This window comes from Petaurus breviceps, unplaced genomic scaffold (assembly GCF_028583685.1).
Source record: "Petaurus breviceps papuanus isolate PSGF00001 unplaced genomic scaffold, PetGlider_PUasm1.0 208, whole genome shotgun sequence".
NCBI classification, from domain to species: Eukaryota; Metazoa; Chordata; class Mammalia; order Diprotodontia; family Petauridae; genus Petaurus; species Petaurus breviceps.
In genome coordinates this window covers 23,668,495-23,696,006 of record NW_027185852.1, presented here as the reverse complement: position 1 = coordinate 23,696,006, position 27,512 = coordinate 23,668,495, and the positions used below count along the sequence as shown (strand labels likewise).

The 27,512-nt window shown below is 46.2% G+C and overlaps 2 protein-coding genes across 2 annotated transcripts in view; both read left to right on the top strand.

Annotated features, from left to right (window-relative positions):
* LOC138165192 (protein shisa-like-2A) overlaps positions 1 to 22,056 on the top strand; it is a 22,508-nt gene extending 452 nt beyond the window's left edge. The window contains exons 2-3 of the mRNA XM_069093319.1: positions 18,900 to 19,039; positions 21,869 to 22,056. Coding sequence (XP_068949420.1) covers positions 18,900 to 19,039; positions 21,869 to 22,056 — 328 coding nt within the window. The remainder of the gene's footprint in view (positions 1 to 18,899; positions 19,040 to 21,868) is intronic.
* The window catches only part of LOC138165341 (sterol carrier protein 2), a 464,797-nt gene that overhangs the window by 106,418 nt on the left and 330,867 nt on the right, over positions 1 to 27,512 (top strand). The gene's annotated exons all lie outside the window — the stretch shown is intronic.

Here is a 27,512-nt window from a genome sequence, read left to right as displayed (position 1 = left end):
CCTTCCCTGTTCCTTCTCTCCTTCCTTTCCCATATTTCTTCCCTTGCGCCTTCCATTATTTCTGCCACCCTTCCCTGCCTTCCCTCGCATCTTTCCATCCTTTCTTCCCTCTGCCCTCCTTCCCTCTCTTCTTCCCTCTTTTTTCTATCCTCTTTCTTTCCTTTCCTTCCTCTCTCCTTCCCTTCTTTCTGCCCTCTTTCCTTTATTCTTCCTTTCCCTCTTCTCCCTCCTTTCTTCCCTCTGCCCTCCTTCCCTCTCTTCTTCCCTCTTTTTTTCTATCCTCTTTCTTTCCTTTCCTTCCTCTCTCCTTCCCTTCTTTCTGCCCTCCATCTTTCTATTCCTACTACCTCCTTCCCTTCTTTCTGCCCTCTTTCCTTTATTCTTCCTTTCCCTCTTCTCCCTCCTTTCCCCCTTCTCTCCTCCTTTCTTCCTTCCATCCTTCTCTTTTTCTTCTCTCCCCTCCTTCCCTGTTCCTTCTCTCCTTCCTTTCCCATATTTCTTCCCTTGCTCCTTCCTTTATTTCTGCCCTCCTTCCCTCTCTTCTTCCCTCTTTTTTTCTATCCTTTCTTTCCCTTCCTTCCTCTATCCTTCCCTTCTTTCTTCCCTCCTTCCTTTCTTTCCCTTCTTCCCTCCCTCCCTGCCTTCTTCCCTCCCTTCTTCTCTAACACCCATTTTCTTTCTTCCCTCTTTCCCACACTCCCCACTTTATTTCCTCCTTCCTTCCTAGCCCTTCTTCCCTTTCTTTCATCTTCACTTTCTCTTCCTTCCTGCTTTCACCCCTCCTTCTTTCTTTTTTACTTCTTTCTCTTCTTTCCTGACACCTTCCTTCCATCTCTCTCTCCTGCTTTTCTTCTGTTTCTCCTTCCTGAACTCAACAAATATTTCCTAAATGCTTACAGTGTGCCAGGCACTGTGCTAAGTGTGGGCTGGGGATGTAAAGGCAAACCCTAAACATTCCCCATCTTCCTTCTCCTGGCTGCTGAGAAAGCTCACCAGACTCATTGGACTGAATTCAAACCCAGTCCCTAACTAGCTTCCTCCAGGAAGCACAGGGTGAGAAGGCAGGAGACCAAGATTCCACATTTGCCTCCATGATAAACTCATGTGTGAGTCATTCAATCTCAGACTCAGAATATGGAAGCTTGGAGGGACCTTGGAGACCATCTAGCCCAACCCCTTCCTTTTACAGGTGGAGAAACTGAGGCCCAGAGAGCCAAAGGGACTTGTCCAAGGTGACTTGGTGAGTTTGTAGCTTGGCCAGGACAAGACCCTAGGCTCCTGGTTTGGAGCTCAGTATTCTTTCCACCACATCACTGGGTTTCTTACTGAGGGGAGTGGGGAGATGGGTCCACTTTTTTATCTTTCAAATGGGGAGAATAATACCTGTCTCAAACTTCCTCCCTGGTGAGGTTCATATAAGTGGGAAAGCTGGCAATAGGCAAAGAAGCCCTATGCAAATACAGAGATTCTGGTGGTGACTTGGTGGCACTGTTTGCTTTTATAACTTTGTACATTTGCAAAATGACCCCTCTGGTCAGGTTGGGAATCCAATCATTCATTCCACTGAGTCAACAAAGAGTCCACTATCCCTACTGTGGATGCTAGGTATTGACATCAGCCAGGTTAGTCTCTTTCAGTTATAGAGGAAACAGGCACAGCAGGGAAGTGACTTGGTCAGCCCCACTCTCAATAACTTTGTTGAAGTCTCTCTGGAAAGAATAATGAACGAGAAATATGGAAATCCTAGATTTAGAACTAGAAAGGACCTTTGAGACCACTGGTTCCCATTCCTTTGTTTTACAGATGAGGAAACTGAGGCATAAAGAGGTTAAAGTGACTTCCCTGGGGTTACACAACTAGTAAATTTTGGAGTCAGGACTTGAATCCAGATTTTGCTGACTTCAAGGCAATGACACCACTGACTCTCTAGATTCCTTTCTCAGCTCTGCAAACAGCTTGATGTGTGACCTGTCTCCAGGCATTTAACCTCTCCATGCCTCCAGTTCCCCCCGTCCATCAAACAAATCCTATTTGTCTTACCTACCCTGTTAAAATCAAAGATGAAAAGGTTTGATGACTGGGGGTGGGGGAAGTGATGTCATCAGAGGCATGGAGATGCTGTGGGTTTGACTATTATCTCTATGCCAGTGACTCCCCAAACCACATACCAAGCCCTAGCTTCTCTCCTGATACTCCTGAATCACCAGCTGCCTGCCGGACATCCCCTCCACGTCCCTCAGTCATCTCAAACTCAACATGTCCAAAAGGGAGCTCTTTATCTTCCTCCCAAGATCCAGCCCTCTTCCTAACTTAACCATTACTAATAGAAGGCACGAGATTTATAATGAGTCCCACTTCACCCTTTTCCTCTCCCTCATTTCCAGATCCAATCAGGTGCAGGCTCCTATCAAATCCCCTTCAGTGTTCATCTATCCCCTTTTCTCCACTCACAGCCACCACCCTTACCAGCAGCTCAGTCCCTCCATCTCTTTCCCCTCTCTGACCCATTCTCTACTCATCTGTCAAAGTAATATTCCTAAAATATCAATCTGCACATGTCAATCCCCTACTCAAAAATCTGAGTGACTCTGTTGCCTCTAGGCTAAGATTGCAACTCCCAAGTCTAGGATTCAGAAGCCCTCCACAATTTGGTTCTCTGCCCTACCCCCCCCCCCCCCCACACACGCACGCACATACACACACAGCTTTCTTTTGTACTATTCTTTTTCACACAAGCCATATTTTCACCAAACTGGATGACTATATGTTCCTTGAATCTGAGGCTCTATCTCTTACCTCAATACACTCCCGGCTTCCATCAAGGCTCAGCTCAGACGCTACCAGCTTCATCCACTTCCACTTTCCTGGCTGTTAAGGCTCTTCAGTTCCCTTGGATTATCTTTGTATGAACATTGTCTCCTCCAGTAGAATGTAAGTTCCTTGAGGACAAGGACTGTTGAACATCTTTGTAGCCTACTGCCTGGAATATAGCAGGTGCTTAGTAAATATTTGTTGAATTCAGTGGAACTTATCTGATTCTGAATTGAACCATTATCCTCCTCCCCATCCTGGGACCCAGCAGAATGAATGTCACGCCTTGTTCACATGATACCCCTGCAGATGAGATGACATCATTCATAGAGTCACAGCTTTAGAGTTCAAAAAGACCCCAGAGATCCTCTGGGCCAACCCATGAGGCCTCTCTTGGCCAAGGTTATACAGCTAATGGACCAAAGCCAAGTTTCAAATCCCATCTTCTGACTAAATCTGACATTCCTTCTTCTGGACTGGGCTCCAGTATAGCAACTATGCCCTTACCTACCCACCTACTCAAGCCTTCTTTCCTCCTGATTGAACATTCCCAAGACCTTTAACCTCTTTACATATAGCTTGGCTTCTAGTCCCCACCTTCCTCCAGTCTCGTTCTGGTTTGTCTACAGAAATCCCTTTGAACACATGGCTCCCAGAAAGGAACACAAGATTGCAAGGTGGGCCTAACTGGGTCAGAAATGAGCAGGACCATCCTTCCTTGGGGATAGGGGTTTTTGTCTTTGAATCCCCAATGCCTAGTACTGCACCTGGCACATAGTAGGGATTGGATAAATTTTTGTGATTGCATTTATGAAATGAAATAATGGAATCTAGGGCAGCCAGGTGGTGAAGTGGATAGAGAGCTGGGCCTGGAGTTAGGAGACCTGAGTTCAAATGTGACCTCAGTTACTAGCTATCTGACTCTGACTCTGGGCAAGTCACTTAACCTCTGTCTGTTTCAATTCTTTCCTCTGTAAAATGGAGATCATAATAGCACCTGACTCCCAAGGTTGTTGTAAGGATCAAACGAAATAATAATTTATAAAGCAATATATAAATGTTAGCTACAGTTACTATTTTCTTAGTCTACAAAAAAATTAACTCTACAGTTCTCAAATAATAAATGTTTGTTGACTTAGAATCTCAAATTTCCTTCAAGGATTAGCTCACATACCTTCCTTATATACGAGGTGAGCTTAATCCTGCCTCCTGCACACCCTCAATTAAAAGTATCCACCCCCCAATTACTTCGTGTATACTCTATTTATTTTTTTATTTATTTATTTATTGTGTACCTCTTTTTATTGTGTACCTCTTGTTTCCTCTCAATAGAATGTAAAAGTTTCTTAAGGGCAAGACGGCTTCCTTGTTTACTTCCTTCCTCTCTCCCTTTTTCTTCCTCCTCTCCTTCCCTCCTTCCTTCTTCCTTCTTTTCTTTCTTTCTCCATTCCTTCCTTCCTTTCCTTCTTCCTTCTTTCCCTCCCTCCCTTCCTTCTTTCTTTCTTTTTCTTTCTTCCTTCCTTTTTTTTTTTCTTTCTTGTCTTTGTATTTTTAGCATCTACCACAGGTACTTAATAAGTACCTGTTGAATAGGTGAAAGACTTGGAAATTGATTCCCAAAACTGGAAGGGTCTTGCATAATGGATAGACAACCATTGGACTTGGAGCAGGAAAATCTTGGTTCAATCCCACCTCAGATACTTAGCGATTGGGTAACTTTGGGCAAATTTCTTCATTTCTCTGGACCTCATTTTCCTCACCCATGAAATGAGAGTTATTCTGGAGAGCTTCTAAAGCCCTTTCACAGCACCCAAGCCTTTTGAATCCAACTTCCCTGGCCTTCTGCCATCCCATCCTGTGTGTACATCTCCTGATAAAGAGTCATGTTAATGCCAAATACATAACCCAGAGAAGGGAAGTACAGGTTTTTAAGAAACCATGGGGGGCAAGGTATTTTGGTTATGATAAAGAAAGATGAGCACTATTTAAAATTGGCCTTGGAGGTGTTGACTAATGATATGTGAGCTTGGATAAATTCTTTACCCTCTCTGGGCCTTCCATGGAAGGGTTAGGTGAAGAAAATGTGTAAGTCAGTTCAATTCAGTGAATATCTATTAAATGTCTGCTGTAAGCCAGGTCTAGTGATCAGCTCCAGGAGTACAAAAATGAGACCTGATTGCCATTGTCTGAGCGGGGCCTTCTTGGGGCTGAAGGGCAGGCATGGCAAGAGGCAGCTGAGAAGGGAGTGCAGTAAAGGCGTGAGGAAGGTCCGAAGGAGTGGCCTTCACAAGCACATGGAGTCTGTTGAGACTGGAATGTAGAGTGCATGAAGGCAAATGGAGGGAAAGAAGGCCAAAAAGCAAGGCAGAGACAGATGATGGAGAGTCTTAAGTGGTAAGCCAGGGCACATGCATTTTATCCAATAGAGAAAAAGGCTGTAAATATGCTTTGCCTGGATTTTAGCAAGATATTTGATGAAGTCTCTCATGTTGTCCTTGCGGAAAGATGAAGAGATGTGGCCTAGACTGAGTATACAGTTAAGCAGATTTGTATTAGGTTAAATGGCTGGATCTGAAGAGTAGTCACTAATGGCCTGATGTCAGATTGGATGGAGAGCTGCAGCAGGGTACCCCAGGGATATGATTTGTTCCTATGTTATTCAACATTTTTGACAGTGATATGGATAAATAATAGCGATAGGAAGCAGTTGTATGATCCAATGGGTAAGGCAGTAAACTTGGAGTTAGGAAGTCGTGAATTTAAATCCTGTCTCAGATTCTTAATCACTAATATATGCAACACTTGGTAAATCACTTAAACTCTCTCAGCCTCAGTTTATGCATCTATAAATGGGATAATAATAGCACCTATCTCTCAGGATTGTTGTGAATATTGAATAAGATAGTAATTTTGAAGAATTTAGCCTAATACCTGGAACACAGTAAAGATTATATAAATGTTAGCTACTATTATTATTTATTATTAAAGTGCCATATACTAGCTAGTAGTAGTAGTAGAAATAATGTGAAGTAATTTTTTGATTTTTAATTTTTTTCAATGGTCAAAAATCTATTTTCTTCCTCTTCCACCTCTCATTGAAAAAGAAATGAAAAGAAAAAGAAAAAGGAAAGAAAAAGGAAAGGAAAAGAAAGGGAAAGAAAAGGAAAGAAAAGGGTAAAGGAAAAGGAAAAGGAAAGGAAAACCCTTGTAACAAATATACAGTCAAAGAAAACATTCCCACATTGGCTGCATCCAAAAAATATATGTCATATTCCATACCGTGAGTCCATCCCCTCTGTTAGAAAGTGCAAAACATGCTTTATCAAAGATCCTTTGGTTGATCACAATTGATCATGAGTTGCATTGATAAGAGTTCTTGAGTCTTTCAAAGTTATTCATCCTCATAATGTCGTCATTATTGTACACATCATTCTCCTTATCTGCTTCCTTCATGCTGCATCAGTTCATGCAAGTCTTCCCAGGTTTCTCTGAAGCCATTCCCTTCATTATCTCTTAGCACAATCATCTTCCGTCACATTCATATGTGCATTTGTTCAGCCATTCCCCAACTGATGGGCATCTCCTCAATTTCCAATTCTTTACCATTACAAAAAGAACTGCTATAAATATGTTTATCCAGATAGGTCCTTTCCTTCTGTCTTTGATCTCTTTGGTGTAGATAACTGACATTTATTAGTATTTTTTAAGATGTGCAAAGAACTTTACATACAGTGTTTCATTTCACCTTCCTATTAACCTTCTGAGGTAGGTGCAACCTATCCCCACTTACAGATGAAGAAACTGATACTCAGCTGAGTTAGGAGCCTTACCCATTGTCACTCAGTAAGTGCTGGTGTTGTTCGAATGAAATGTAGATCCTCCTGACTCCAAATCTGATGCTCTCTGCACTGAACCTTGCCCCATGCTCCTCCACTGAGAAGATGACACAAAGCTGGAGGAAAAAGCAGAGCAGAATGAAGCTGGATCTAAAAGGATCTGACAGGCTGGGTGGACCACTGGGCTAAAGCTAATATAAAGAAATAGAATGTCGATAAATGTCAAGTCTTACTCTTTACTGGTACAAATAGTTAGCTTCACAAGTACCAGCTGGGGGAGGCATGGATGGCCACCCAGCAAACCATCTGAAAGCAATCTCAGAGGCTCAGTGCACCATGAGGGTGAGTCGACAGTGTACCTGGTTCCTGAGAAGGCTGTGTGAAGAAAGGCAGGACTTCCAGGAATAAGGAGGTGACAGACAGTCCTGCCATCCTCTGCTGTGTCAGTCCAGGACTGGGTCAGTGAGTATGCCAAGTCACTTTTGAAATTTTAATTTTTTCAATGGTCAAAAATCTATTTTCTCTCTCCTACCTCCCCCCACAGGAAAAAAAACACAAGAAAAGAAAAACTCTTATAACAAATATGCTCAGTCAAACAAAACAAACGCCTAAATTACTGAATACCATTGAGTGAATAGTAACTGACAGTTACAAGGTGTCCCAAAAGTCTCAGGGCACTTTTAGACTGTTAAACATAAAAATGAACTGGGACTTTTGGGACACCTTCTTGTTGAGTCGTCTCAGTCGTGTCTGACTCTCTGTGACCCTATTTGGGGTTTTCTTGGCAGACACTGGACTGGTTTGCCATTTTCTTCTCCAGCCATTTTACATATGGGGAAACTGGGGCAAACAGGGTTAAGTGACTCCCCCAGGGTCACACAGCTAGGAAGTGTCTGAGACCAAGTTTGCACTCAGGTCCTCCTGACTCCAGGGCAGGTGCTCTATTCACTGCACCACCCAACCGCCCTGAGACACCTTGTATATAGTGTTTTAATATGTGTAAAGCACCATCTATCCATGATTTTATTGGAACCTCACAAGAACCCTGGAAGGTCAGAGCTACAGGCATTATTAGCCCATTTCTGAGGCTCAAAGGGACTTGGCCTCAGTTATTCAGCTAGCTAAGGGTCAGGGATCTCTTTGATTCCAACTTCAGCTTCTACCCATGTCCTCTCAGTTCTGGGCATCCAATCTAGGGAAGGTGTTGCTGAGCTGGAAAGTATCAAAAGGGCTGTAACCAGAGTAGTGACTTCATGTTGAAGAATCCAAGGATGTTTAACTGAGAAAAGCCAAGTCTTGGGGGGACCTAAGATTTGTCTCCACATATCTGAAGTTCTGTGTGTGGGAGAGGGCTTGGCCCCAGAGGGTAAAACCCTGGGCAAGGGGGGGGGGGTTGCCAAGAGACTTGAGCTGCTTCAGGGTGGCATGGGATAAGAGGGGGGAGGGTCCCCATCCTTAGAGGACTTCAGGAAAAGGCAGCTGATCTCCTTGAGGGACTGTTATGGGGGATCCTCATTTGGGTACTGCTCAGGCCAGATGGTCCTGGGGCTGCCTCCCAGCTTGGAGATTCTGTTAGCTCAGCTCAATCACTGGTTGGATCAGACAGATGGTTACTGAGGGTCCTGCCAGCTTTCACTGTTTTGGAGCTGAGGAATGCTTGTTCAGACCTTAGGAAACCTGGTATCCCAAGTCTCTGAGTAGGAAGAGATCTTGGCAGCCTCCCAATTTAAGCCATACCTGAGCAAGAATTCCTTCTATGACCTACAACATCTGGATGAAGTAAAAGGGCCTCATTGTGTCCAGCTTGCAGTAATGGAAAGTGTATTGAGTGTTGGCCCAGCCATCCTGACTAAGTCACTTACTACCTACTTGTGTCACCTTGAGAAAGCCACTTTGGGCCTCAGTTTCCTCATCTGTAAAGTGGGGATAATGACAATTGCACTGCTGAGCTCATGGGAACATTATGGGGCAACAAGGTCCCCCAAAGGTGGGGTTGTTGAGATAGTCATGGGAAATTCTAGGCCAGGAGGCCTGAGTTCAAAATAAACACAAATCACAGACTCTTAGAATCAGAAGGTATCTTTGTGGGCTGTCTAATCTCATCTCTGGACAAGAGTCGTCCCTCAACACTCCTGATAAGTGGTCACTGATCCTTTGTTTGCAGACCTCCAAGGATGGGGAATCTCCTACCTCCTCCTTTAGGATGGGGAGGTGATTTGGGGGGGGGTGTTGTGAAGGTTGGATTGAAGAAACAGCATACAGAGAGACCAGTTAGTAGGGCAATGGGATTGTCCTGAGAAAAAGACATCTTGAAGGTTCCTGTTGGCCTTGTCATTCTGTTAACTGAGGCCATCAAAATACTGTGCAGTATGAGATACCCATCTGATCTCCTTTCTTCTGTCTCCTTCTTAATCATCCTCTTACCTGATGCTCTCCCATCCCATTCCACAGAACTGATGCTCTCCCACTCCCACCCCTACAGTGACCCTTAACTATCACCCATTGCAGACTCTTTCACATGTTCAGGCAAATGCAGCTGCTTCATGGGAATAATGGGGAAATGCCTCTTAGCGCTCTTACCCTCTCAGGCCCTGAAGAGTACTTCCCCTTACATCTGGAAATTGTCCTTCACTGGCCTTTAGAGGGCTGTTCCTGGTACTTGGCCCAGGCAAGGTGGGCTATGAGCAGTCAGAGACAGAAAACGCTGATGACCTCTTTCCCACCCCAGGTGTCCATCCTTCAGACTCAGGAAGGGACATAAATTAATTTTGGGGCCAGAGGCATGAAGATTAAAAAAAGGTGGAGTCTTTGCCCTCAGAGCTGGCAGGGGCAGAACACAGTCTAACATGTTCCCAGACCACAATTCTACAAGATCCACCATGATGATGGAGAAGGAAAAAATCCTGACAAGTTGCTTGAGGGCAAATTGAGGAAGAAGGAAGAGCCTTCGATGAGGGAAATCAGGGAAGGTTTCATAGAAGAATGGGCTCCCAAGATAGAAATTGAAAGGAAAGGATTGTAAAGGGCAGGGAAGAGGGAGGAGTTCATTCCCAGCTTGGGAAATGCCCTCATGAAATCAAGAGGGGAGGGATGGAAGGGCAAGATCAGGGAACAGCCTGGAAGACATGGGGCAGGGGAAATAAAGCAAGAAAGGCCTGTTGGAATCAGGTTATGGAGGATGTTGAATGCCAGGCTAAGGAATTTCTATTTTTAATCCTGTAGGCAATTGGGAACTGAAAATTCTTTTGCAAGGGAATGACATAGTCGGTCCTGGGGAGTAAGGAGCATGATTTAGGGAGCTGGGTGATGGGTAAACTGAACAAAGGAAAGACTGAAGGCAGAGAGGCTATTGGTTCAGAGGCTATGGCCACAATCTGGGTGAGAGGCTGTGAGAAGCTAAATTAGGACCATGGCCATGCAACTAAAAAAAGCTTCCAATCTAATGGAACTGGAGAAGAGGGGACTTAGCGACCTCTGGATAAGGGTGGAGGCGGGGTGGGACAGGTGGGGAGAGAAGAATCAAAGGTACCCTCTAGACTAGAGAAGCTGGGAGGAGAGGACCAGGGGTCTTTTGCGGGGGGAGGGGAACTATAAGTAATGTTTTAAATAATCAAATGCTCCAAATGTGTGGGATAAAAGCATTCAGAGTCTGAATCTGAGATCAGAAAAGGTCTTCATTCTTATGAGAAAGGGCCCTCTGCCCCTGTCACTCAAATGGCGTCTGTCAAGAAGAGAGAAACAGGTAGAAGCAAGCCCATGGTTATATAAACTTCTAATGCAGAAACCCAACCCCCAACTGGCCTTCACTCTCACTGGTAGGGAGGCTGGCCCATGACCTAAGTGCGGGAATCTATCTTGGAGACAAAGGACATGGAAACATGTGTGTGTCCAATGCAAGGCCAGGAAGGCAGTTTTATCCTTCTTTGGCATGTCTTATCCTGAGGTGGCCCTGGGGAAGGTCTCCATCGCTCTAAGTCCCAGATTCCTGTAAGGTCAGGTGACCTCTAAACTTAGGCCTTGTGGATGCTGAAGCCAATCTAGATTTGATTTTTCAGAACGCAAAGAACACGTATTAAGCCCCTACTGTATGCCAAGTACCAGGCTAAGTGGCAGGAACTCAAAGACAAAACCAAACAATTGGCGTGCTGGGTTGAAGATACCAGTGGCCCAGCCAGGAGGTGTGGGATGGAGGAGCCGGAGCCAGAGGGGGTCTGGGCACTGGGGCTCACTTTCCAGGACAAATGTAATCCTAGAAAGTGACCAGCTGTGTTGGGAGGGGCCGGTACTGGCAACGATGAGTAAAAGGAGGCTCATTTCAGACCGATATGAGGAGGGACTTCCCTCCCCCACGCCCCCACCCCGAGCTGCCCCCCAGCAGAATGGGCTGTCTTGTAAAGCAGTGAGTGATCCATCACTGGAAGTATTCACACAGAAGCTGTGAGGACCACCAGCCTGGGAAGCTATGGAAGGCGATTCCTACTCAGCTTTGAAATTCCCCGGGTCATAGATCCACTACCACACACTGACCTCACAATGGCCCCTTTTACAGATGAGGAAAGCAACCAAAAGGTAAAGTCCTGAGCTCTCTTGGCTTCCGGGCTCGCCCAGGGACCCCTGGGGCTGGCAGCTTCTCTCCCTTTCCTTCTTGGTCATAAATACTCCATTAAGGAACTTTTTGTAAAGACGTTAATTCACTTTTCTTCTGGGTCCTCAGGTAGAATCTGCATTTATCTCAAAGGAACATCAATTCCTTTCAATTAGATTAAGGCCAGTTCAGTTCCACAGACTTTCCTTAAAGCTTGTGCCAGATACCCTACTAAACTCCGGGGAAACAAAACCAATGGACAATTATTTATTTGATGCATTATGTGCCAGGCAAAGTGCTAATCTCTGGGGTACAAAGAAACACTAAACAGTCTCTGCCTTCTGAGAGTTTCCATTTTGCTAGGAGGATACAAAATGTACCCATTTAAATAGTCACAAAACTATTATGTATGTAAAAATAAAGACAAAGAAATTGGGGGCAGGGAGATCAGAAGAGGTCTCTTAACCTTTGAACTGTGACCTTAAAGGGAGCTTTGGTATTCAAAGAATGCCTAAAGCAAGGAAGAAATGGATCCCAGATGTGAAGGAACCATCTGGGCAAAGGCTTGGAGATGGGAGATGGGGTGTTTTGTGGGGAACCTGCTCCAATAAGCAGGCCAGTTTGGCTGCCAGACCAAGTGAGGGGGAGGAATGTGGGATCAGCCTGACGAGGTAGGTTCTCATAACCAAGTCATGAAGTGGCTGTTCCTGAAAGGGCCCTGGATTCAGAGTTTGTGGACCTGAGGTCAAACTCTGGTCAGTCACCTTCTTCCTGTATGACCTTCCCTAATGTGTGCCTCAGTTTCCTCATCTGTCAAAAATGAGAGGGTTAGACTAGATGACTCCCAGGTCCCCTGTGGCTCAAAGCATATGTTCTCTGACATGACTCTTCCATTACAATTTCAGAACAGGTGAAGACCAGCAGATGTAGACCAGACAAAGTGATATTTCATACAAGGAAGCACCCTAGACAGCTGATGCTAACAACAACCAATGCCCTTTTTGAGTCAATAGGGATCAGCCATACTTCTTCACATTTCTCAAGGCCTTGGCATTTGGAGGTGGAGTGTCATAGCAAATACAGAGCTGGTCTCAGAGCCAGGAAAGCCCAGGTTCAAATCCAGCCTTTGACACATCCTGGTTGTGTGACCTTGGGCAAGTCATGTAAGAGACTCTGTAAGACTAAAAGGTATAGAGAAGGTGCCAACCTGCTTTGGTGGAGGGAGTTTTCCCACATGGGAGTTCTCTAAGCCAATGAAGTCCCAGGGCCTTCTTTATCCCCTGATTCTAAGTTTCACTACATGCTCTCCCTACCACATCCTTGTGAGGGAGGTTTTAAGGGCTCTGAGTTGGCTCATACCTCCTCACCCTCTCCTGTTTTGTGACCTGGCAATAGGAAACTCTGGTTCAGACCAGAGACGATACCAAAGATGATCAATGGCTTCTTTGTCACAAGCAGCTAGGGGGCACCATAGTGCACAGAGCGCTGGGCTGGGAACAAGGAAGACTCATCTTCATGAGTTCAAATCCGACCTCAGAAACTTACTAACTGCGTGGCCCTGGGCAAGTCACTTAACCCTGTCTGCCTCAGTTTCCTCATCTGTAAAATGATCTGGAGAAGGAATGGCAAACCACTCAACTCTCTTTGCCAAGAAAACCTCAAATAGGGTCACAGAGAGTCAGATATGTATCAAGGTGATGGCAGGGAGGCTGATGGCAGAGCCTGAGCACACACTGGCCCTGCCCTCCAGAAGCCAATGACGGCCATCCCAGCCCTCACAGACACTGACCCTGTCAGCCCACTCAGCTCCCTACAACACGCCACCAGCCAAACTGGCCTACTCATAACAGTTCTCCATGCCTGGAATGTTCTGCCTCCCCCCTGCTGCAAACTCAGCCCAAGGCCCGCCTCCTCCAAGAGACCTTCCTCATTCCCCCAAATATTAGTGTGTCTCTGTTTTCAATGGGCCCTGTATCTACTGATTTGTAAAGATGTTGTCTCTCCCAATAGCATAGAATCTCCTTGAAGACAGGGTCTGTTTCATTTCTATTTTTGTATCTTCAGAACCTTGGATAGTCCCTGATACACAGTAGAGGCTTAATAAATGCTTGCTGCTTGATTGAGCAGGGCTTCAAGCTCTGTCTCACATGCATATAAAGGCAAACTCCTCACAAATCTATATTCCTCATTACCCTTAGAGGCTAATTTCCACCAAGACCTGCAACATCGGTATGAAAAATACACCTCAAGGCACCCTAAGGGGGAGGGGGTGTGGGATGGGAATAAACATTTATATAGTGTCTATTGTGTGCCAGTCACTGTGCTAAGGGCTTTACAAATATTATTGCTTTTGATCCTTAATCTCTGGGCTGGAGATCACTATCCCATGTGAGCCCTTAAATATGTGGGAGGGTGAGCAATGATGGCCCCTTGCTGCCTTTCACTAGGAATCTCTCCACTCACAGTGCAAAGATGATTATCTCTAATTTACTGATGAGGAAACTGAGGCTTAGGGAGACGTAACTTACCTAGAGTTACAAACCTCATAAGTGTCAGAGGTCAGATTTGAAACTACCCCTGGTTGTGGTGAGAAGAGTTAGGGTATAGGAACTGGTCTGGGTGTGGGATTGGACGGGGAATGTGGACTGCCATTGGTTCTGTGAATGAGGCAAACATGGTCAGAATCAGAGAATGCATCTCCTGAATTTGGGTTTTACTCTTTCTACCAAATCAGGCTTCTTCAAAGGCTTAGGGTCTGTGCTTCGACCTTGAGATTAAACCTGAGGGTTAAGTGAAAAGATTCAAATATCTGAGCAAGTTCAGACCAGGATCCCTAAAGCTTCTGGGCAGGAGAATGTGACATTCAAATATGGAGGAGTGACTGAGGAGTAATCAAAGATGCTGCCCGGGCTGAGACCTCAGATGACTGTCAGTAGGACCCAGCACACAAGACTTCCCTGGAGACTCCCATAGCTCAGGGGAACAAGAACACAGAAACAGTTACTCAGGAACATCAGGTGCCTGGTGCCGCACCATTCGGCCCCATCTCTCACTCTTGCTAGGATAATCAGTCCTGGAACCAGAGTATAATGTTCTAGCTTATTATCAATACTAACCCAGGGGTTCTTGTTCCCCCTACAGACAGCAGCAGTGTGGAAGAAAGACTCATACTGCTGCCCTGCATCCCTGACTATAATATCGGTGTGATTTCTCCTGCCCGTGACCTTATTATAAAACACCCCTTCCGCCTTCCCTTATTATCAATTCAATCAACAACCATTAAGTGCCCACTGTGTGCCAGGAGAAAACCCTGCCCTCGAGAAGTTTACAATCTAAGCCTTTGAGCAGTCCAGACGGGTGAATCAGTGTGACCAGATTCAATGGTGTCTGAAAGTTGGTTCCGTTTCTCATCATACCCAGGACTGTGGATTGATGAGCATTAACTAGAAAGCCAGGCATCTTCCCTCATCTTGTTCAGCTCAGTCTTACAGGTCCCTCCCTGTCTCCTGCTTAAATCCGGATACATCTTGGAAGGGACTAGCTGCCAACCAGCAAGGCTTTCTAAGAACGGCCCTCAGGAGGGCCTGGGGATGGGCTTAGGGAGCTTCTGACTGCCACCTCCTTTCAGTGCATCAGCAATTAAATGGCCTCCTTGTTTCCTCCCAACCACATGTTCTTTCATCCAGGAACATTTGCCACTGTTTGGAACATGCAGTCCCCAGTCCTGTATTGAACCTGATTTTGAAGCTCACTCTAAGGACAGACAGGCGGTCTCTCCCAGATGCAGCAACGTTTCTTAGGCTCCCTGCCTCATAGACCAGCTCCACCCAGAAGATGACTGGGGGTCATCTGCTCTCTCTCCCCCTACCATTGAGCAAGGACCCCAACAAACAGCTTAGCTTATTTGAGGCCTGGAGAGGCAGTGACTTGCACAAAGTATGTAGCATTTGCACACAAAAAAATTGCAGGTTTTTTGACACCAAATCCTGTAGCATGGTGGATAAAGTGTTGGAGATGAACTTTGGGAACTTCGGGGAAACCTGGGGATTTTGGCTGCAAACCTCCCAGTGCTCATATATACAGATTATTTTCCAGATGAGGTAACTGAGGCCCTGAATTCAAATCCTGCCTCCCATATTGACTGGCTGGGCAAGTCACTTGACCTCTTTGGGCCTCAGTCTTACCATCTGTAAAATGAGGACAATAAGTGCACCTGCTTCACTAAATTGTGAAACTCAAGTGAGATAATATGTCAAGCGCTTTGCAAAGTGAGAAGCATTAGAGAAATGCTGCCTGTCATTAGTATTATTACATCATTGCTGGTCAGTCCCTTTAGTCATGTCCCACTAGCGTGACTCTTCCCGACCCCATTTGGGGTTTTCTTGGCAGAGACACTGGAGTGGTTTACCAGTCCCTTCTTTAGCTCATTTTACAGATGAGGAAACTGAGGCAAACATGGTCAAGTGACTTGCCCAAGGTCACACAGCTAGTAATTTGAGGCTGGATTTGAACTCAGGTCTTCCTGACTATGGGTGTCACCTCACTGCCCATTTTGCTTTTAAGAATCCCAGATAAAATAGTCCCATACCAGTCTAGCTAGCTTGTACCAATTTTCTGCAAAATGAAAGTCTTTCTTATCCCTAGCTGAAATCCCTTTTACTTCAACTGGGACCCATTTATGGCCTTATGGATGAAGGCATGTCCAAGTCTTGGCCAGTGGCCAATTTAAGAGGGAGTGCCATGAGGACATTCTCTGAACCAATCACTTCCTTTCTGTGCACCTCAGTTTCCCCATCTGTCAAATTACAGGGTTGAAATCAATGGCCTCTAAGGTCTTAAATAGCCTGTGATTTTCCCAAGTCAAGCCCATACAACAATCATAGTCACAACCAGAATCTATTTTTCCAGGAAATGGAGATCTCAGATCTTCAAGACAATCCATTAGACCAACCTTCTTGGCTCCCATTCATTCAACTAATGCACATTTATTTCATAAAATACCTCCTGCCCTCCAGGAGCTTACATCTAGCTCAAGAAGTCAGCACTTGCACAGGAGAGTATTTACGAATTCAGTCAAAATAAATCCAAGGTAGTTTTGGCAGGACAGGTTCAAGCAGCCTAGGCAGGTGGGCTGCTCAAGAAAGGTTTCCTGGAAAAGGCTCACCATGTTCTTTGAACTCAGTCATTTCTTCTCTAAGACAAAGAAGGGCTGCAATCTGTTTTGAGGGGGAACAACGCCATACTGAGTTCACATGCAACCACAGGGTCATCATCGAGGATTCCGATTCCAGCTGCTGATGAAGGCATCTTCTTCTGTGGAGTTGAGACCCAGAAGAATTGCAGATGGAGAGTGTAGTGAGCTGGAAATCTAACGTGTGCCCTCTAGAAAGGAAGGTTTGGGAGGAGTTTAGTTGTTAAGACATGGACACACATTAAAATATTCAAAATGGATACAAGGTGACTTGGGGAAGAGCACTAGCAATTGGGGAAATCGGGGAGGACTTTATTCAGTGGTATACTGGGATATGTTTAACAACTAACTTGGAGGGGGGGGGATGTGTGCACCATACACTTTTAAGTTTAATTTGTAGTATTAACATTTTCTCCATTGCTTTCTTTAAGTCTAGAAATCAACAAAACAATAAATCAAGCCCTGATTTGCAGCGTTTGCTGATTTCCAATGTGTAAATACTCACACTGAAAATTTAACAATCAGCTCTCAGGAGCACAGCTCTGACTTCAACCAGGGAGGAGGGGGGGGGGGGTGTTATTGAATGAGCCTTAAAGGTAATTAGGAATTCTGCAGTGATGAGAAAGTGAATGCCAAGCATGGAAAATAGCCAGGGCGAAGAAAGCCACAGAGATGGGAGGAACAGCAGGTAGACAGATCACAGAGGCATGAAGGAGAACAGTGCGTCATAAGACTGGCAAAGTGGGCTACAGCCTGCTTGTGAAGAGCTTTAAGTGGCCAGCAGAGGAGTGGATACGATCCTGGACTCCCAGCAAAGCACCGACATCCATTATCCACTTTAGGAAGAGTCTTCGGCTTCCATTATTTCCCTTGCTCCTCCCCACAACCCCTTGAAGTGGATAATGGAGCCAGGACGTAAACTACAACTCGAGGGGTTTTGCCCAAGGTCACAAAGGAATGAAGTGATGGGCAGAGCTGGAGGTGCAGCTCAGACTTCCTGCAAGTCCAGGAGACACTATCCCCAGCTGGCCCCTCCAGTTTCATTCAATCAGGCCTAATTAGGGACCTTGGTGGAGGGCACTGAGCTGGGTGCTGATTGAATGAATGAATGAGCACTCAGTGCCTCCAGATGGAGAGAGTTCTGCTGTTCTTTGGCTAATGTGCTTTTCAGAGGCGGGAAGCAGGTATTGCCTGAAACGTCCCAGACTCCCAGCCCGTGTGGGGATGGGGAGGGGAACACTGTGTGGTGGGTGCTTTAGGAGAGCACATTGCTTCTTGTTGCTAGGAAATGTGGCCCTGATTGCTGTGCTGGGAGGGAGAAAATAAATGAGGATATTGCTTTAATTGTCTTTTTGATGGTGTTGACTGTTCTGGGAAAAAAATGACATGATTTGCCTTGCTCTGATAAATGTCCAGGAGAGGATAGAGATTGGGACTGTCGTTAGCCTCTTTCTGTATCCCTAGCACTTGGCACAGTGTCAGCACATAGTAGGCACTTGAAAATGTTTATTGATTGATGTGGCATCAGCATAGTGAATAGGACAGGCTACTTGCAGCTCCCTTTCATGAATAAGAAAACTGAAGTACAAATAAGTTTGCCTATTGTCATAGTTCAAGGAAAAAGGGTTTCACTACTGGGAGTGCTTCCTCCGTGGCTCCTGAAGGTTTCCAGAGATAATCTTCATGAGTTACCGTGGCTGAAAAGATGCATCTGCAAGCGAGCCTCTCTGCCCTTACTCTAGGACAGACACTTGGGTCTGTTGCCAGGCCCATATTTGAACCCTTGTTGGTTGGTTAGAGCTTGAGTTCCACTGTCAGAGTCTCTAGGAACCCAGGGTCACTGCCACAGACCAATGTAGCTTAAAGGAGGCTGCCCATGGTCACATAGCCAGGACTGTATGGACAGCTCCCTTTTCTCTAGAGCCCTTGAAGGCTTCTCTCAGAATTCTGCCAGGATGCACAGTCACATTGAACTTTGGGAACTTCGGGGGAACCTGGGGACTTTGGCTGCAAACCCCCCAGTGTGCATATTTAATAGAATACAGATTATTTTCCAGACAAGGTAACTGAGGCCCAGAAGCAGAGTCAGTTTGGTGGAGTAAGAAGAAACCATTGAACCTAACTCCCTATCTCTTCTCCACATAGATCTAGAAAATGCACCAGACCCAATTCTAATCGGTGAGTCATTTTTCTAGTCCAGGGCAGCTTTATAAACTGAGGCCCAGAGGATGTAAATAATTGCGCAGGGTCAATAGGTCAGTCAGTCACTCAGCAAGTACTTATTAAGCTAGGAAAAAAGAAAAACCTCCTGAGTCTTGAAGGAAGTCAGGGGGCTGAGATGAGAAGAGCGGGGGCGGAGTCAGGAGATGAGCAAGGGACAGTGGGAGGTCAGACAGTGCCCAGGTGACAGGGATGGGGCTCTGCCCCTTGGGAGCTGCTGCCTTTCACTCAGCCCCCCATGGTCCTCTTTCTCCAGCATCGGCGCCCTGGTAGGCCTGTCCGTAGCAGCTGTGGTCCTCCTGGCTTTCGTCATCACTGTCTGCGTGCTGTGTTACCTCTTCATCCACTCCAAGCCCCCTGCCAAGCTGGATACAGGCTTACGCTTACAGGAAGCAGGTAAGAGACTCCTTGGTCGCCATCAGCAGCGCCATCTGGGGACACCGGGGAGGGAAAGGACCCATTCATCAGCACCGGCAGGAGCTCATAGGGGATGGGAGAAGGGGGTGGCCCACATGACAAAGTCCTTGAAACTGAGGTCAGGAAGAAGAATTCATCTCTTCTAGGAAGCATGTTCTTACAGAACATCCTAGGAACTCTTCCAGTTCTGAGAAAGGCTTCACCAGACAGACTGCCAAGATGGGGGCAGGTCACAAAAAACTTTGAAACATTGAAAAACCCTGATCTAAACCAATGGCTACATTTTCAGAGAAGGAACCAGATGCTCAAGGAGATTCATGGGATTGTAGATTTAGAAGTGGAGGGGACTTTAGAAATCGTCTATTCCAACCCCATCATTTTATAGATGATGCCCAGGAAGATGAAATGAATGATCTGTCCAGGGTCCTGTGACTGGTTAAGTTGGAATACATAACACAGAAAACGAGAGTTCTTCAGCATCCAGCCATCCTAACCCCCCCCCCCCACAAGGGATCCCCAACACCAAGTCCCTCACAAGTGGTCTTCAGTCTCTGCTGGAAGGATTCCAAGGAAGGGAGAACTCATCCCCCACCCTGGGAGGCAGCCTCTCCTCCAACTCTGGGGCAGCTCCCACCTGCAGGGAGTTTGCCTGGGCTTCCCACCCCAGCTGGCCTTTCATAGTTTCTTCTCATTGTTCCTAGTTCTGTCTAATCTGGGAACAAGCAGACCAAGGCTGATCCTTTTCCCAAATCACAGCCTTTCAGACTTACTCCTCTTCTCCAGGCTAAACATTCCTGGTTCTCTCCCCTTCTATGATGAGGATCACAAGTCCTTTCACACCCTAATTGCCTTCCTCTGGATCAATTCCCGCTGGTCAATGATCTTCCTAAAATGTGGTGCCCAGGACTGGACACAATACCCTAGGTGTGGCCAGACCAGGGTGGAGCTCAGAGAGAGACTACCATCTCTATGCTGCTGGATACTGGGCCTCTCTTAATGCAATCCAAGATCTCAGTAACTCTTTTAGCTCCCATGACACCCGTCAACTTCTGTTGAGTTTGTGGTCTATGAAAACCCCCAGATCTGTTTCACACAATGCACCATGTCTTATGTACTTAATGTCATTGATTTTGACACTTTTTATTCCATAAATTAACCCATTTATTGTGGGACTGTGGGCTACAGATATTTGATGAGATTTTACTGGTCTTTCAATTCCTTCAGTCTTCTGATGGCAGATTTGACTGTGACTGCAGAAGTGGCGTTGTAGGTCCATGCGCCACCAGCTACTGTTTCCATACAGGATCCCAATGCCAGATACCCATAGCCCTTCTCTTCATTTCAGTCTTGCCACAGAAGGAGTAGGTATATTTGGCATGCTGGCTAATTTTAATTTTCTTCATTATTTTCCTGAGGGATGCACCATAACATGCTTCATATTTACTAACAGTTCTTTCTTGGTATATTTAAACATGTTGCTCATTGCAGGGCTGGAGCTCAGAGAGGGTGTCATTGCTTTGTTTTAATCCCAGTGTGCAGTGTGAGGGGCAGCTGGGTGGCACAGTGGATAGTGCCAGGCATGGAATCAGGAAGACTCCTCTTCCTGAGTTCAAATCCAGCCTTGGGAACTTACCAGCTGTGTGATCCTGGACAAGTCACTTAACCATGTTTGCCTCAGTTTCCTCATCTGTAAAATGATCCAGAGAAGGAAATGGCAAACCACTCTAATATCTCTGCCAAGAAAACTCCAAATAGGAGCAGAAAGAGTTAGACACGACTGAAAAAAAAAACCTCAACAACAACATGCAGTTTGAACCCATCTTTATAGTTATCTCTAAATTTCATCTAATTTATTTGAGCCACAATTCCACATCTTTGGAGATCATAATTCTGTCAATAACATGTGAGCTTTCTTCCCAATTCTGTGCAATCTGAAAATTAAATGAGGCTGCCATCTCTGCCTTCATCCAGATTTTTGGTAAAAAAGTGTTGACCAAGGCAGGGCCAAGGACAAAGCCCTGGGTAGGTTTGAAGAGCAAAGGGCCACAAGCAGGAGAGGGCCCTCCTCTCCCTCCCCAAACTATCCGGCGTTTATTTTGCATATATTTTCCATGTCCATCCCCAAAGAGCCAGAGTACATGTCTCTAGTTCTGTGAGTAGCCCAGAGCAGCAGACCAGAGCCTTCCTGATCATTCCTGTTACATGTAGATTCATTGTCTCCCCCTATAGAATATAAGCTCCTTGTAGATAGGAATTGTTTCATTTGGGGCTTGGTATCCCCAGGGCCTAGCATTGTGCCAAGTATATTACAGGTGCCTGTTGGTTGATTGAATAATTGATCCATTGACACACAGTCTTTCTCCTGAGCCGAAAGATCCTTCAAGTCCATAGAGAAAGGTAGAAGAAGAAGAAAAAGCCAGTTTATCTCAGTCTGGGGGCAGAGAATTATCTGGTGGCAGGCTATGCAGAGAGAAAAATCATAGGTTTGGGGGCTAAAGGGGAGCTGAGAAGTGGAGTCTCAGGTAGTGGGGCAGAAAACACTGAACTTAGATTCTGGAAAACCTAGGTTTGAATCCCATTGTACTATCCCAGTCCAGATGTGGGAGTACCAAGTGCAGCTGTGTGTATTGGGAGGGGGGTGGGGCACGTAGGACCTGGAATGGGAGGTCTAGAAACCAGTGGAGACCAAGGACAGTTCCTGGGTCCCCTGATGGACAGGTTCAGAACTCTCCACTCCTGTCCCAAGATCCCGTGAAGTCTTGATACAACTGTGTAACCTTTGCATGTGATTCACTATGCTTTTTTCAGACCCAGACCCCCCATCTTTGGGAGAGTCCAGCCGGAGTGGTATGGGAGCTGTGGGGCCCAACAGCCTCCGAAGGCATTTCTTGAACACCCGACTAGACTGTGACCCGCAGGCCTCAGACCCTGACCGACTCTTTCAGAAATGCTTTATCGCTACAGTGACCACTACAGATGTCCAGGGTCTCCCCTGAGGCCTGCTCAGAGGGTGCTATGTCCCCTCTCCTCACTGTCCCCCCACAATAGCCTCTACACTGCCAACCGTATTCAAAGTCTACTGCTGGGTCATGGCCTCTGCTGGCTAGGTCCACCCACCCCACTTGTTGCCACTGTGATCCCAATAAACTTTCCTGTTTGTCCATGTGTGTCTCATGGTATAGTCTCCTGTGGACTGCTCCAACTTGGAGACTGTCCTGTTTGATCCCAAGGCGAAATTGTACTGCCCCGTAACACAGATCTACTGAATGTTAGAGCTGGAAGGGGTCTCCTCAGTCCACATGTAGCTTTAATCCATACATAACCTATAAAGGAATTCCTCCTACAGCCATCCAGCCAGTGATGGTCCATCCATTCCCAGATAACCATCATCAACAACACCATTAAAGCATTTACAATTTACAAAACCCTTTACTTACATTTCAACCTCACAAAAACCTGGTGAGATGGGTACTACCAGAATATTATTCCCCATTTCACAGATGAGGAGACTAAGGAGCAGGGAAGCGGATTAATTTGCCCAAGGGCACTTACTTAGTGCAGGGGCAGGATCCACACCCAGGTCTTGCTGATTATGAATCCCGCATTCTAGCCCCCAGTCACATTTCCCAGAGCCAGGAGTGCCACAGAATCACCAACCATTAGAACCTTGGATGGTCAGAGTCACAGAGTTCAGCTCAATAAAGAACAGATATAAATGATCACATCTTAGATCTGGAAGGATCTTGGAAAGTACCAACCCAAAGAATCCATTCGACTTCATGGGTGAGGAGACTGAGGCCCAGAGAGGTGACTTAAGCAGATTACACATGGTGTTAGTGGTGGAACCAGGACTCATCCATGTGTCTCTGCTGCTCATGCCTGCCCTTTGGACATTGCCTTCCGCCTGTCTAAGACTTTTGTGCCCAAGTAAGGCATGCGTCGTTCCCACGGGTTGTCTAAACAGATGGGTGGATCATAGGAAGCAATAAATAGGTATCTGTGATGTCCAACCTACCCTTCCACAAAGGAAGACTGTGAGACCAAGTTTCCACCTTGAGAAGAACAAGAGAAGGGCCACAGTTAGGTGTCTACTCTTTCCCTTCCCCATCTCCAAGAGGCGTATGGGGCCAGACATACCTAGATCTCTCCACTGATTTGTCCACTGTGGCATACTCTCCAGACCTCTCACCATCCCACGTGCTTTCTTCTGGACACTCTAGGTTTTCTTTTTGGAGGGGAAGGCAGGGCAATTGGGGTTAAGTGACTTGCCCAAGGTCACACAGCTAGTGTATCAAGAGTCTGAGGCTGGATTTGAATTCTGTTCCTCCTAACTCCAGACCGGTGCTCCACTCACTGTGTCACCTAGCTGTCCGCCTACTCTAGGTTTTCACTGTCCTTCCCAAATCTGTGTACCCAGAACTGAATTTAGCATGCCAGACTTGGTCTGATGAAAGCAGGACCATCAACTAACTGCCTTCATTCTGGATGCAATGCTTCTGTAAATGCAGCTAAGGTCAATGTCAGCTTTTGAGGATTCCCATGTCACATGCTAATTTGGAGCAGATTTGCAGTCAACACAGATCTTTTTCATAGAAGTTGGGCATCTTTGGAAAAGCCACAGCTGCCTAGCCAGTCCTTGCAACACTGGGGTTTTTTGGACCCAAACATAAGCATTTACAATGATTAGATTTCATTTTATTCCAACCTTTGGGTGCCTTTTGACCCTCTCATTCATTCTAGAGTGCTCCCAATTACAAACTGCTCTTCTCACACAATCTTGCAAGGTAGGGAGAATGGTATTATTGTTCCCATCACACAAATGGAGACAGTGATGGAACACTGGGTATGGAGTCAGAATCCCAGGGCCCCAGACTGCCCAAGACCCATCCAGGCAGCTGCACTGCTTCCACTGCTTGGCCGAGATGGGAGGCACCAATTCTACTCCTTCCAAGGGGATGGTGGGTTTTCCTATCTACTCCACTTCTGTGCCCTCTACTCCTGCTGCCATCTAACCTACTGATACAAGCTAAAGACTGCTGGGCCTTGCCACCCTCCCCACAGCTGTGCCTTAAAACTTCCTGACCTCTCCATTTATCCTGGAGCTGAAATTTCTTTTCTGTGCTACCTCCCAAATTACAGTGTGAGCTCCTTCAGGGCTGGGGCTGTTTCCCTTTTTCTCTTTGTATCCCTAGGGCTTAGCCCAGTGTTTGGCACATGGTGCTTTTATTCAGTCATTCTTAGTAGTTGTGTGATCTCGGGCGAATCACAACCTCCCCGGCATTCATCTGTAACATGGGAGGGCTGGACTAGAAGACCTCGAAGGTCTCTCCGGCTCTGCATCTATAATTCGAGAAGGAAACTGAAACCGATGCTTTTCCAAGTAAACCACTACTAGGAAGGGCACAGCTTGGATTTGTTCTTCCCCCTATACAGTCCGTCTTAGAGTCAGGGAGACCCGAGTTCAAATCTGACCTCAAATGCTTCCTTGATGGAGAAGTCACTTCACCACTGTCTGCCTCAGTTTCCTCATCTGTCAAATGGGGATACTAATAGCAATTACCTCTCAGAATTGTGTGGATCAAATGAGATAATATTTATAAAGCACTTTGAAAACCTTCAATCATGTTGTAACATACTATTACTGTTGTTGCTAATTATTCCAGGTTGTTCCTTTGTCATGGGCTTTTCTCCTTTACATCACTTGAGGACAGTAATCGGACACTTTTTTTTTTTTCCTAAGAAAGGGGACAAAAATGGGAACCAGCTGTTCTCCTCTGTCCTCCCCCCAGGTTTAGTCCCAATGAGGCCCCAGTTGGAAGGAACTCTTCTCATTCTCCAGGTCAATTCCATTCAATCCATGCCCCCAGAGGAAAATGTCCTTTCTTCCTATTGCCCCAGAGGGTGCCAGCAAGGGCGAGCTAAGGCTGATTGGTTATAGAAGGAGTCTCCTTTACTCACCAGTGCCCAGAGACAACCCTGACTGGCCATTATTTCTGGCCACATCTCATCATCCCTCAGTGATCTCATGAATGTCCCAACTGAGCCCAGCGCCCCCTGGCTGGAGACTGCCCCGAGGCCCCTGGCAGAGAACCATGAAATCTTAGAACTGTGGGTTCTCAGAAATCACTGAATAGGATCTCACTGAATTTCAGAATTATAGTATCTTAAAGGTCAAAGGGGCATTAGGGGTCATCTAGTCTACTTCAATTTACAGATGGGAAACTAAAGTCCTGGTAAAGGGGGGAGTCACTGGATTGGGGTCTGAAGCCCTGGGTTCAAATCCAATCTCTGACATATATTACCTGTGTGACCTTAGTTGTACAAGTCTAGGATCATGGATTTAGATCATGGATTTCTAGACCATCTCATTCAAGCTGCTCATTTTGTAGATGAGGAAACTGAGATCCAGGGAAGGGAACAAACGGCCTCCAAAATCAAGGTCCATGAGCTGTCCACTGTATCAGGATACCCTGGACCTCAGTTTCCTCACCTGTAAAATGGAAGAATGTGACTTGTTGATCTCCACGGTCTCTTTGGGTTCTAAAACCTATGAGCCTCCCATCCCTACCCAGTTCACAGATCCTGTCCTGCCTGGTGGCTGTCCAAGACATCACCATCTTCTCTGAAGACAGACCCACCCAGTGTTGGACAGTTCTCCTTTAGAATGAGCTAATATCTGCGTCCTTGTAACTTTCCCTGATTAGCCTGAGAATCCCACCTCTGCCTTTTACTACTTGTCTGACCTTGGACAAGTCCCTTAAGCTCTTTGAGCCTCCGTTTCTTCGTCTGTAAAATGGAAGGGCAGGCCCTCCCAGCATGCTGTCTCTGCCACTATTATCCTAGCTCAACCCACTGGGGCTAAATAGAGTATCCGAGTCTTGGCAGGTAGTGATCTGGTTCCCCTCAGAGTGAGCTGGGGATCATGCCAGCGCTTCTGGTCATCAGCCCTGACCATCTCTGTCCGAGACGGCGTGTCCTACCCCTCCGGGGGAGAACACAGTGCCTCCTCTCTCCCCAGGCTGCACAACTGATTGATTCAGGAGTTAGAGCAGAATGCTAATGTTGTCCTGACCCTACTTAGGATTATCTTGGCAAAGATACTGGAGTGGTTTGCATTTCCTTCTCCAGCTCATTTTACAGATGAGGAGATTGAGGCAAACAGGGTTAAATCACACAGCTGGTCATTGTCTGAGGCGAAATTTGAACTCAGGTCTTCCTGACTCCGGGCCTGGTGTTCTATCCACTGCGCCACCTAGCGCCCAAGCATGCTGATGCTACCATCCAAAAGCAGACCCAGAAAGCAGGCAATAGTATCAATCCCACACCTGTACAATAAGAAGGCTGCTTTTTCTTTGGGATCAAACTAGATCATTTTAATTACCTAGGATTCAATTTTGAAGGATTGTTGAATCGCAGAATTAAAGAGGTGGAAGGGACAACAGTGGTCATCTAGCAGAGTGCCTCCAGAATCAGATTTACAGCTTGTAGCCTTAAAAAGCTGCCTGAGGCCCTGAGAAATTAAGTAACTTCTAGGACTACTCCCCCACCCCCACCGAGACAGGCTGAGTCCCCTAAAAGTAGCTGCTCCTTTTCCCTTTAGAGCTAGAGTTTTCTAGTTCTGTTACTAATGAGCCCCCATCCTATGCACTCCCTACGGATTATCATCCAGTAGCTTCAACTAGCTTTTAGGGGAGGATCTTTACTGAAACGGCAAACAGCTGATACAAAGAACAATCCCCCCCAAAGTCTGAAGCATACTCTCCCACAAATATTCACTGGAGCCACAGGGAGAGTGGGAGCACAAGTGACCCAAGGCGCGTGGAGAGAGAACACTCATGGCAAAGGTACAGCTCACAGATCCTGGTTTCTGGACGTCCTGTTCTTCTTTCACAGAGTCCTCGTGACGTTCTTCATCCATAAAATGAGCTGGAGAAAAAAAACGGCAAACCACTGCAGGCTCTTTGCCAAGAAAACCCCGGTTGGTATCATGGACACAAAGCCAATGACCAGGCAAGAATTTAAGCACCTACTGTGTGCCAGTGCTAAATGCTAGACATGCAAGCAAAAAGGAAGCCAGTCTTTCTGACGGATCTCCTGAATTCACACTGTTTCCTTGAAGGGGCATGGACAGAGTGACAGCGATGTCTGCCTCCTCCCAAGCAGTGCCCTCTCAGGGGCTGAGTTGGTTAGGACATCTCTTCTCTGAGGTTCTTCACTTGAGCCTCCAATCTGGTGTGGCCTCTCTACTGTTCATTAATAATAAATAACACCGGGGCGGCCAGGTGGCTCAGCGAGTAAGAGCACCGGCTCCAGTGTCAGGATGACCTGGGGATCAAATCTGGGCTCAGATACTTAGCACCACACCCAGAAATAACTGGCTGTATAACCTTGAGCAAGTTACTTAACCCTGATTGCTTTAAAAATATATATATATAATAAATAACACCCTGGC